General features: G+C 40.7%; 1 protein-coding gene across 1 annotated transcript in view; it reads left to right on the top strand.

Annotated features, from left to right (window-relative positions):
* Positions 1-3,544, top strand: part of LOC140245560 (uncharacterized) — a 38,374-nt gene extending 34,830 nt beyond the window's left edge. Inside the window, exon 6 of the mRNA XM_072325126.1 lies at positions 3,371-3,544. Within this exon, the coding sequence (XP_072181227.1) occupies positions 3,371-3,544 (174 nt within the window). The remainder of the gene's footprint in view (positions 1-3,370) is intronic.
* The last annotated feature ends 9,059 nt before the right edge of the window (positions 3,545-12,603 follow it).

The raw sequence follows: 12,603 nt of genomic DNA, 5'->3' as shown, positions 1-12,603 counted from the left end.
CGCTAAATACTGTCAGGTGCGGACCAACTGCGGAGAACTCCTTGGAGTATATTTGTTTCCCCGCAAGTCAAGCCGCAGAAGTTCCCCCGTACGGTATGACAAGGCATGAATGAAAATTGCAAACATTCTTGTTCGCCCGCTGAAAATCTGCTACGTACTGGAAACTACCTCCTCGCCACAAGCCCGCGCTTTGGTGTGACACGGCCTTTAGATAAACCACGGCATCACATACGTATACTGTACAGGTGGCCCAGAAAGAACGGGACACCTAAGATCTTTAATTTCGACAATATTGTTGCAAATATGTCATTATTTTGCATACTATTAGAAAGACCATTCTTTCTCCAATAACATGATACAAAGTTCTTTAATTTTGACTAATGCGTTATGATTTTAGAACAATTTTTGTCAACCCATGCATTTATCAAAATGTGAACATTTTGCGCACTCACAGATACCGAAACCAGTAGGGAGATTTTTCATTTTTAGGGTTGCCACCTCGCGATTTTAAGCACACTTGTATGCTCTACTCCGCGGTCCCTGAGTTTGAACCAACCACAATGCAGAGCAGAAGCGGCGATGTCTGTGCGCAGCGCGTAGCGGCACGCCATTTTTTTTTTTCTATTTGAACCCCCGTAAGTTATGTTTCCTGGCATCTACTAACGCAATGGAGACCATAGAAAACAGTCCATGAGAACGTCTTTTTAGATCAAGGAACGTTTTAATACACAGTTATATCCAGAATTATCATGTGTTTGGTTATTAACTTAATAAGTTATTGACTCTGGACATGTTATGATGGCGTTTTCCTATGCACATTAAATTTTCACTTGGCAGTCCAAGAGGGGGGGGGGGCGGGGGAAGGGTAGGGGGTTAAACCCAAGGAACCCCCCCCCCCCCATGTAGATCCGCCACTGTACACTGTATGTAACTTTTATACATTTCTGCTAAAACCTGGATATGTGGTGAGGAAAGTCATAGGGAAAATGCCAGACTTTAGTTTGACGTTACATTGTATGCCGAATCTATGATTTGTTTTCTTTCCAATGACCAGTAGCTATACAATACTGTCAATGTACAACTTTTGCATACAAAACAGAGACAGAAAATTAGAATTTACACGCAAATCCATTAGGGAATATTGCTATCTGTGCAATCATTACATGAAATGCAAGCTATATGTGAGAGGAATGAAATCGCGACAAACGCTTTCATAGTTCTGTGACTTTTGGCGATTTATCGATCGCATTAGGCGGGTTTGTGCGTTTGAGCAAAATATTCGAAGTTGGCACGCCGTCGAGGGTGCAACGTGTTACATAAAGAGTTAAAAAATCCGAATCTGAGCTGTCTGACCTGTATAATTACGTTCAGATGGCTAAAAACTACAAAAAAGCAAGCATAATGAAGATCATAAATAAATTTAATCATTAACCGACACAGCAATATTCTCAGTTCTCACTGTATTCACCAATATAGGGGAACCAGGGGCAAAGTGGACCAAAAATTCTTTGTCCAGCCAAAGCGGGAATTCAAAGCAGAGTAAAGCAAGATTTTTGGTTTACACTATTACCTTAGGACTAAAACCGCTAACTAATGATAGTAAAATTTGTTTTCAAATTATCAGTTTTATCAGTTACTGTGAATTTGAAAAAGTATGAAAATTCCATTTTGCCCCAGACTATAGGGGCAAATTGGAATGTGAAACGGGGCAACATGAAAAACTTTTCCTATAGGTTGCCTTCAATACGTAAAAACCCATATACTTCTTGTTAAATTGCTGTACTTATAGCCTTGTAAATTCTTGTATAGTTTTGAATATCCTGTTTCCTCAAAACATTCTTACACAGTTTTGAAATTAAAGAGTATCTAGGCCCGACAATAACCTTTTGTACTTGTGATTTTTCCACTAGAGAATTTTAAGCATTTTCTAAAGTTGTAATTGGAAAACATAATTTGTAATATATTTCAAGAAATTGTATGCAATTTTCGTGAACTGTTATGTCACATGACCAACCTCAGAATAGTGATACAGACACGGACTCGAGATCAGATTCTGGTACCGATTCAATCCAGCAACTAGAGGAGGGCATATAGCTGCAGCAAGGCATGCCGCGTGCGTGGAAACGTACCAAAATTTATTTTACCCACAAGCCCATTAGTTGACATGTTCCACCTTGCCCCGTCCACTTTGCCCCAACCATGTATAATTTTTCGAACATGCATCACTGTGACGTCGGCCAATGTCTGCTAGCCCTGATACCAAGATTCATGGAAGCTTAAACAAGTGGTTCTCGAGATATTTCAGATAAGCACGATAATTTGGCATAAGATATGCAACTACCAATTATTGGTTTTGAGGTATGAAAAACTGACATTTTCCCTAAAAACACGCATACATTCATTTATTTGAACGGTTCTGACACTAAAAGATGTAGACTCCCTAGAGCGTTCTTGGTGCATGAGCTTTAAATTCAAGACTGAATATACATAGATATAATGGGAGTGTTTCACTTTGCCCTGTGTTCGTCTTTGTCCCAGGTTCCTAACACTTAATTCATAGTACGGGCTTGATAATACCACTCATGAACTTAAGTCACTGCTAATCATGCCTTTTGAAAAAAAAAAAAAAAAAAAAAAAAAAAAAAAAAAAACACCTCTCTATTTTCCAGCTAAATTTAGCATCTCAGTGAGCCCAACAGGTCGTCTCATTCACAATGACAATCACACCGTCCGCCTCACATTCCACACATTGTGAACGCTACTGGTTCTATGGCAAGCCGAATTGCCGCTGGTTTCGGTATCTCTGAGTGCAAAATGATCACATTTTGAAAATTGCAAGGGTTGACAAAAATGGTCCTAAAATCATAACGCATGAACCAAAATTAAAAAACTTGGTGTCATTCTATTGGAAAAAAGAATGACCTTTCCAATAGTATGCAAAACAATGACATATTTCCAACAAAATTTGTGAAATTAAAGGTCTTAGGTGTTCCGTTCGTTTTGGGCCACCATGTATATGTATTTATCTATTTCTTATGACTACTCTTGTTTATCGTATTTACTTTTACGGTTCGTCACATTGATACCCGTCCTACGAGTGGAGAAATAAAACAAAATGAAACTTAAGCTTTCATGCTGTGTTTTTAGATATCGGTTTTCACGTACTAACTTGACTAAGGTTTGTGAAACTCTAACAGAATTAGGGAACAACATTGTTTAGATAATTATAGTTCTAAATACACCAAATGTACGTACCGATGTTTATTAGCAATAACAGCATGTTTTGTTTTTGTTTGTTTCTGTTTTTTGTTTTTTAGTGTTTCTTTTTTTTGGCTCAAATAAACTTGTTGTTTTGCTTTTTTTTTTCAAGGATGACTTCATAAACATCGCTGATGGTACCGGCTTTCCATCATTGGAACTTGCTACAATGCACGATCACTCAACTGTCACCGAGGCTGTTGTAGATCACGATGCTGACTTAAAAATTTCCTCGGAAAGCCGTCGAACAGATTTTTACACAGCTGTTAGACTCGATGACGATTAATAAAGATATGTTGGATTTTCACCATTAAAAAAGCCCCCCTCCCCCCTTAAAAAAGTATACTATATATATATATATATATATATATATATATATATATATATATATACCGGGTGTCCCCCAAAAAAGCGGAACGGTGGATTTTCAGTACCCTGCGTTCTAAAAGTGATATGTTATAAAAGACACAGCTTCCACATTGGGCGTGCACACACACACACACACACACACACACACACTGTTTTTTACTGGCCCGCGCCCAATGTGAAAGCTGTATCTTTTGTTGACATGGATCACCGAGCTTACACAATATTATGTATGTAACCGTGTGGATAACGTGTCGCGCCAAAATTATTATCTCATAGGTCGCAAAAATCCGGCGAAATTTGAAAATGACTGCATTCACAGAAATAAGCGTAGAAAAAAAAGTGCTTAACAAAATTTAATGATTTTGGTATCATTGTCTTCTGCGGAAGATGCTGTTTCTACTGATGTCAAAAAATATATCACTTTTAGAACGAAAGGTACTGAAAATCCACCGTTCCTCTTTTTTTTTTTTTGGACACCCGGTATATATATAAACCCTTCAAAAAAGTTTGGAAATCTGAGTTTAATCAATCATTTCTCATCTCTCCTTAGAAGTTGTATATTTGTGCTTAGTACCACATAAAAATTGTTTAATTCTCTTTAAAATGATGTCATACTTATTATGATTATCGTATATATGGAGGTGCAGTGCTTACAAATATGAGGTAAAGTCAGAATTGAAAAGTTGCAAAATGGCCCAATTTTTGACGTCTGAAATGCAGTTTCCTTGTGATGAGTGAGTTCCCCATTTTCTTTGGTGTTCATTTACTGCAACATCAGCATTTTTATGGAGTGAAACATGTATGTATGCCTTCAACCAAAGAGATAAACACACACACAAACACAACATTACGTACACACTCACATACACTCACACACACACACACACACACACACAAACGATCATGGTTCAAACCATTTCATCTCACAGAACCTCGCCACATTAAGCGCAACAAAGACATAAAGAGGTAAAATGACATGGTCTTAATTTTATTGGAGTTTCATCTTTATTTTGTCTTCATTTTGTCGTTATTTTGTGTTTACTTTATGGTTACTTTGTCTTTATATTAACAATGAACATGATCGGGGCTCAGCATCTAGTGGACGAGCCAAGTGCTTGCACCACCGCCTGGCACCGTGTCCTCATGCTGTTGATTAGCGTCAACCAGTATCTGACGGAGTCCTGCCTATGTCGTTGCATTTGTAACCCTCTTCCCCACAGCTCGAGTTGATCCCACAAATGCTGTATGAGGTTGAGGTCGGGGCTGCATCATGGGCGTAAATCCCGGGGGGGGGGATGGGGGGGATATATCCCCCCTGAAATGGAGGAGGGGGGGATGGCCTGTACAATCATCCCCCCCCCCCCCCCTGAATTTTTAGGGGAAAAAATGGAGGAAGCAGAAATGTGATTGTATCAATTTTGGCATATTGCATGACGTTTGTACGCCGGCCTTCAGACAGGTAACAGAGCTGAACAGCATTCTATCTTGTAGGAAAATGTATACTTTTCTCAAGCGCTCGCTCGCTTCGCTCGCTCGCGAAGAAAGTAACATCGACATACACTGTAAGGTATGGCTCAGGCGTTGACAACGTCAAATGATATAGGTCTACATATAAACATGCTATGACGCGAGTAACTGGGGACCATCTGCAAAATATGTACGAAAACATACAAACAAACAATAACAACAACTTTATCGCCATAATTGAACCCCCTCCATTTCCTGAATCATTCCTGAGAAACGACAGTGACTGATGACTCAGTCAGGATACATCTATGGGCATACCAAGGGAAGATCAGGGACGTCGAATCTATATGTGGGGCAAAGGGGCATTTGCCCCGCCCCAAAGGAAGTGTTAAGACAGACAAATCATTTATCCCCCAAGCAATTCCCGAGATGAGGACAAATCTCGAACTTTCTTAATGGAAAATTGTCCAAATATCGCCAGAACTATGCACCAGATCGTTGTATTGCAATCATGAACATGCAAAAGGTCCGCTATACAGGATAAGGGATAAACTTTGTACACTTTTGACATAGACGTATATTCCCTAATTTATCAAAGAGTGTGCAGCAGATCTTTCACTTAACAAAAGCAACCTAATATGTATAGAGGCGTCGATGGGGGGGGGATGGTTCTCAAATAAAAGTGGGACAAACAAAAGCGAAAAATATAGCTACAAACGGCAGTTTTTGGAGTGTAAAATGTTCAAATTTCAAAAAAGTTTTTGGAGTGTAAAATGTTAAAATTTTAAAGCTCGCTCGCTCCGCTCGCTCGCATTTAATCGCTATGCCATTCTCTTGATGTTGCTGCCAGTGATTGTGAGCAGGTGCGCCCCCCTTAATTTCCAAAGCGAAAAATATAGCTACAAACGGCAGTTTGGGGACTGTAAAATTTTAAAATTTTAAAGCTCGCTCGCTCCACTCGCTCGCATTTAACCGCTATTCCATTCTCCTGATGTTGCTGCCAGTGATTGACAGCAGGTGCACCCGGTGCGCCCCCCTTAATTTCCAAAGCGAAAATATAGCTACAAACGGCAGTTTTGGGACTGTCAAATGTCAAAATTTGAAGCTCGCTCGCTTCGCTCGCTCGCATTTAATCATTATGCCATTCTCCTGATGTTGCTGCCAGTAATTGCCAACAGTTTTTGCCCGGTGCGCCCCCTTAATTTCCAAAGCGAAAAAATACAGCCACAAACGACAGTTTTTGGGACTGGAAAATGTCAACATTTTCAAGCTCATTCGCTTCGCTCGCTCGCATTTAATCATTATGCCATTCTCCTGATGTTGCTGCCAGTAATTGCCAGCAGTTTTCGCCCGGTGCGCCCCCCCCCCCCCTTAATTTCCAAAGCGAAAAATTACTAGTACAGCCACAAAGGACATGTGGGACTGTAAAATATCAAAATTTTCAAGCTCACTCGCTTCGCTCGCTCGCATTTAATCGTTATGCCATTCTGATGTTGCTGCCCGATTGCCGGCAGTTGCGCCCGGTGTGCCCCCATCAAAAGCGAAAAAAATACAGCCACAAACGGCAGTCTTTGGACTGTAAAATGTCAACATTTTCAAGCTCGCTCGCCCCGCTCGCTCGCATCTAACTGCTATGCCATTCTCCTGAGGTTGCTGCCAGTAATTGCCAGCAGTTGCGCCTGATGCGGCCCCCCTTAATTTCCAAAGTGAAAAAGTATAGCTACAAACGGCAGTTTTTAGACTGTAAAATGTTAAAATTTTCATGCTCGCTCGCTCCACTCGCTCGCATTTAATCGCTATGCCATTCTCGTGATGTTGCTGCCAGTGATTGACAGCAGTTGCGCCTGGTGTGCCCCCCTTAAATTTCCAAAGCGAAGAATATAGCTACAAACGGCAGTTTTTGGACTGAAAAATGTCAAAATTTTCAACGCAAAGAGATTTCACCGTAGGAGGGGAAAACCCCCCTACCATACCCTCCCCCCGCGCTTGATTCGTTCCCTCACATAACCGCTCCTCCTAAGATCAAATCCTGCCTACGCCGATGATAGGCCCCATTATTTAGTAAGCCTTCACAGTGATGTCGCACAGCAAGAGCTGAAATACCACGATTTTGTAATTCAATAATATATTGTGAATATTTCATTTTCTTAGTGTTTTTTTAAAGAAAAGAAAACAAAATTTTCACCACAAGTGAGCACCAGATCGCTGAATTTCAGGTCTGAAAATGCAAAATCTTCCTCGTGTGGGAGAAGGATACCCTCCCCCCCCCCCCCCTACACACCCTTCCCCCGTTCGGTCGTTCCGCTCCCTCTCACAGATATTTCCCAAAAAGAAAAAAATGTTTTCATACTTTTAAGGTCTGATTTTCCGCCGAAAGTCGTCTGACAAGCAAAAAAAAAAGCAACAAGAACAAAAAGCCTTTATGTTGTTGCTGCCAATTTTTTCCCACTTTATATTTCATGCAAAAGAGTGGGGCATCCGATCCCTGTAAAGCGTGTGTGTGTAGGGGGGGAGGGGGGCACAAAGCTTCTCCCCCCCACCCCCCCCCCCCAAAAAAAAAAAAAAAGGCTGCGCCGGTCCGGTTATGGGCTTGTAATCGTGGTGATGGTGACCATCCCCCCCCCCCCCCCCCACTCCTCAGTATGGATTTACGGCGTTGGGCTGCATGAAGGCCAGTCCATTTCTAATGATGCTCTCTCTCTCTCTGGAGAAAGTTGCGCACATGTCTCGCTCTGTGTGGTTTTGCGTTGTCATCTTTTTGAAGCATCTCGGCTTCAATTTGCCCTATATATGCAGGGGTTTTTGAACATTGCTTCCACGTGGCATGATGTACAACCACAAAACTTGATGAGCTATCACAATTGCCTGGCATGGCACCACTGAAAACTTGAATGTGAATTTAAGATTCCTATTGAAATTTGCCTTCATGGCTGACCAGTTAAAAACAAAAGACATAACACAAAAGAACATGTTCTGTATGTACTCTTCACGACCATTCTCCTTCAAAAGGACAGTTCTTGTTCATTTTGCAACTTTTCTCTGCACACCTTATCAGACACTTTTGAGTACAGTTCTTTACTTGATAGCATAATCATAATGAGTAGGATATTATTTTAAAGAGAATTTAATACTCTTCCATTTATATCAAGCATGTATTGTATAGTGCTTACAAGCTGGATAAATTTACAACTGAAGTCAGATTTCCAAACTTTTTTGAAGGGTTTATATATATATATATACATATATATATATATTATATATATATATATATATATATATATGGTGGCCCAGAAAGAACGGAACACCCAATATCTTTAATTTCAGCAATATAATTGTGAATATGTCATTATTTTGCACACTGTTGGAAAGACCATTCTTTTTCCAATAAAATGACTCCAAAATCTTTATTTTGGTTAATGCATCATGATTTTAGGTCCAATTTTCAAAATGTGATCAATTTGCACTCTCAGCGATACCGAAATCAGCGAGAATTCGGCTTGCCATAGAACCAGTAGCTTTCACAATGTGTGGAATGTGGGCGGACGGTGTGATTACCATTGTCCGTTATCATTGTGAATGGGACGACCTGTTGGGCACTTATACCCCGTCTTAACAGGCCACAAAACGCAGGGTAGCCTCGGGGAAGCCTCGGGTGAAGAATCTTTCCCTGGGAAGATTGTGCCTGATAAGACGCCTGATAATATAAAATCATAACGCTTTAACCAAAATTAAAGAACTTGGTGTCATACTATTGGGAAAAAAAATGGTCTTTCTAACAGTATGCAAAATAATGACATATTTGCAACAATGTTGCTGAATTAAGGATCTCAGGTGTTCCGTTCTTTCTTTGCCACCCTGTACATATATATATATATATATATATATATATATATACACACATATATTATATATTATATATATATATGTATATATATATGTATATATATATATATATATATATATATATATCCTTCGGCTTTTTCAAACGCATGAAAAAAATAAAGAAATAATGCGCCTGAATAAATCAAACAGTAAGAACCACAAAACGTGATGTAACATAATGTTGTTTCACTCATTATGTACTGTGTCATGCAAATGCATAAACACGACATAGAGTATGCGATATAATCGCAGAACAATTTTAATCAAGTTTTGTTGTGTTTTGCTGTGTACTAGCAATCAACTAATGTGTGTCACTTGACATTAAGGAGAGACCCAGGGATGTCTCGGTCACCTGAGTATCGGAAGATTTTTGTTGTTGTCTTTTTTTTTCTTCGAAAACTGGGTGAGAACAGCTTGAATATTCTTCAAGGAGCATACGCTCGTTTGTAATTGGTCATACAATAATGTACTGGCAAAAATAACTGCAAAAAAGGTAAAAAATGAGGCCATACATTCTCAGCAATCACAACAAAAGATAATTTTTTTTTTTGCCTTAAAAGCACCACAATTGAATCTAATACAAATAACACTGAAAGAAAATTCACCATTGCATTTTCTGAGAATATCTCTGGTTTCACATTTTTTGTTCTCTTTCACCTTTTTTTTCAGATTATATGGGAAAGGGGGGGGGCCTTGGAGTGCCCAGGGATGGGACATTGAGTCAATGTGTAAAGTTATTCTCCACACCAGTGATAATTCTTGATACGTTTATTGACGAATTTCATCTAGAAAAAGATGAAGAAGAGTAAGGTGAAAAAAATAAAAGTTGGGCCCAATTTGGTGAACCCCCCCAGTTAAAGGGATCATATAGTTTTGGTTGACAACTAATTTCAGGTTTCTAACATTTTTTGGTGAGGTAATGTCAAACCTTTTTATGAAATATGAAAGAGCATGTAATTCCATGAGAAATTCAACATTTATTCGATGAAAATTGGTTTTGAAATGGCTGAAATATCCAAAACAGAGCGATTCAATAAAGTGTGGGACCCACATTCTATTATGATCGCTTTGTTTTACTTTGTTTGTGGATGTTTCAGTCATTCCAAACCCGATTTTCATCAAATCAACTTTGAATTCCTCTTAAAATGGTATATGCTCTGTACTATTTCATAAGTGTTTTCTTGGTATCTCACAAAAAGTTAAAAGCCCAATTTTCACTTCCACCAATACTGTACTATCCCTTTAAAGGGGAATACTGAAGATATCATATTGTATATGAAGTCAAAGAGTGGGACACATAGAACAATTTGCCGTTTACATCGTTTAAAATGGCCTTTTTGAAGTGGAGTTAGAGGATATTGAAGATTTACACTTGTCATCTCACTGAAATCTAGGTCACAGCGTAAATTTCGAGGCTTTGCCGATGACGTCATGGGGTGAAGGGAATCGCGCAAGGTCTCGAGCGCCGCAGACCCCCCCCCCCCCCCCGCGCGCGCATAATGCATGCATTGTATTATACAAGTTGTTGTAGATACCCGGTATTTGCATATAAAAAGAAAGTTTTGAAAGTTTGTTTTTCGATAATGACATCGTATGTTAAGGTCAGTGATGATCAGGATGATTTCTTGGTGGAATTTGAATGTGGACACGATGATGAACTGAGTGATATACACTAGTGATGATAGCGATGATGAAACTACTGATGATGACCCTGGTGAAGTTGGAGAGATAGATGTTGATGACGAAGCCGCACGGCGGGGCGCAGGAGGGAGACGCTGCGGGCGAGCTAGGGGGGAAGGCCCAGGGCGGTCCGGCCGGTTGAAGCGGACGGACTTCCTGGAGATTGGCAGTACGAACCCTTGCCACACGGCAGGCCAGGGGACAATGCTGGTGACGCAGGACCAATGCCAGATAGACTTCAAAATTTATGATTGTCGAGAGTTGTTTTTATTCTGAACTGAAAATGAACCGAGCTTGTAGTTCTGACTTGGACTCGTACTTCAGAGCAGCAACAGTAGGCCTAACAATATTAAATCGGGCTGGTCGCTGTACTAACTTGCTGGGTCTAGGGACTACCGTAAGATTTTAGCTAGGCCCTACGTTTAGAAAATAGAAGTGCATGTCAAAATTTCGGCTGTGTGATGAGCTTTGATGTAAATGTGAGACACATTAACTTCGTAATATCGCTCTTGACTCAGGTCTCAGTGTCATCTCAGTACAATAGGCCTAGGTCTTTCTATCATTAATTTATATCCTTACGTAGGGCCCAGCCCGACCAGACGCAGCTGTGCAGCGACTGGGCTGTGTATAGCCTAGGCCCTAGTTATCCTTCACGCAATCTCAACTTTGCAGCTCGGCCGTATGTAACGACTACGTTAAGAACTGTGGATTCCGGAATTGTATAGTAACAAAGGTCGGTGTACAATCTTTGATAGTAAGTCTACTACACTCACGGTAGACTTGCTATTAAAGATCGTACACTGGCCTTTGTTACTATGCGGTTCTAGACCCTACTCGTCGAAGATCGACCATCCTCCTCCCTCAATGGCTTTCTCGCGTATAAAATCAAAAATACGTGTGGGCCGGGGCGCAATACGCTGGAACATTCGCACATGAATACAAATCAAGAAAAAATAGGGGATACATGTAAATGACTTGAGGACAGGAGGAAAAAGAATTGAAGAATATCCTCATTAAGGTAGTAAATACACGTAATTATTGTTAACACCGGTCTATTTGCCCATTCATTGGATTTACGTGCTTTTCAAAGGGAAAAAGGGCGGTCGGTTTAAAAGGGGTCTAGGACTTGTCCCCCGGAGGACAACTCCCCCGGGGACTACTCCCACCTGACAACTCCCCGGGAGGACGTCTCCGCCGGAGGACTACTCCCCCGGAGGATGTCTCCCCCGAGGGACAGCTCCCCCGGAGGACAACTGCCCCGGAGGACCACTCCCCCGGAGGACCACTCCCCCGGGGGACTACTCCCCCGGGGGCAACTCCCCCGGAGGACAACTCCCCCGGAGGACTACTCCCCCGGAGGACAACTCCCCCGGAGGACTACTCCCCCGGGGGACAACTCCCCCGGGGGACAACTCCCCCGGAGGACAACTCCCCCGGAGGACAACTCCCACCTGACAACTGCCCCGGGGACGTCTCCTTGGGGACAATCCCATAACTGAACAGAGATGTTTCTTTTTCGTGTCCTAGAAATTAAGATTAAATTCATCTGTGTAAAAACAGTATTCTTTTTATATAAAATTTAAATCAAAGTTAGCGTTACTTAAGACACGTCCATCTTATAACAAAGTTTTGAAATCTCAGCACAAAGTTTTTACCATTGTACAGGCTACATGTAATGTCGAAAAAAGTAGAAACGCAGGTCCATTAATTTATCACTGAAAATCGGTCAAGAGATAAACACATTGACGGAAACACGCTTTTGAGGGGAGAGTTAATTCCTTAGCATGTACCTGTTATTCTTCATTATTTCATAATATTTCAAGAAGTCCATTCTTTGATGATTTTCTTTTTCTTTTTGCAATTCATGATTATGATAAGGAATATGCTAAATGAAAGAAAGATATCATTCAGAGGGTTGAAGGCTCAAGTTTTTGAGTTTCTTCAGTT

This window comes from Diadema setosum, chromosome 22, assembly GCF_964275005.1.
Source record: "Diadema setosum chromosome 22, eeDiaSeto1, whole genome shotgun sequence".
NCBI classification, from domain to species: Eukaryota; Metazoa; Echinodermata; class Echinoidea; order Diadematoida; family Diadematidae; genus Diadema; species Diadema setosum.
Note: the sequence above shows the minus strand (reverse complement) of the source record. Positions and strands in the feature narration are given on the sequence as shown.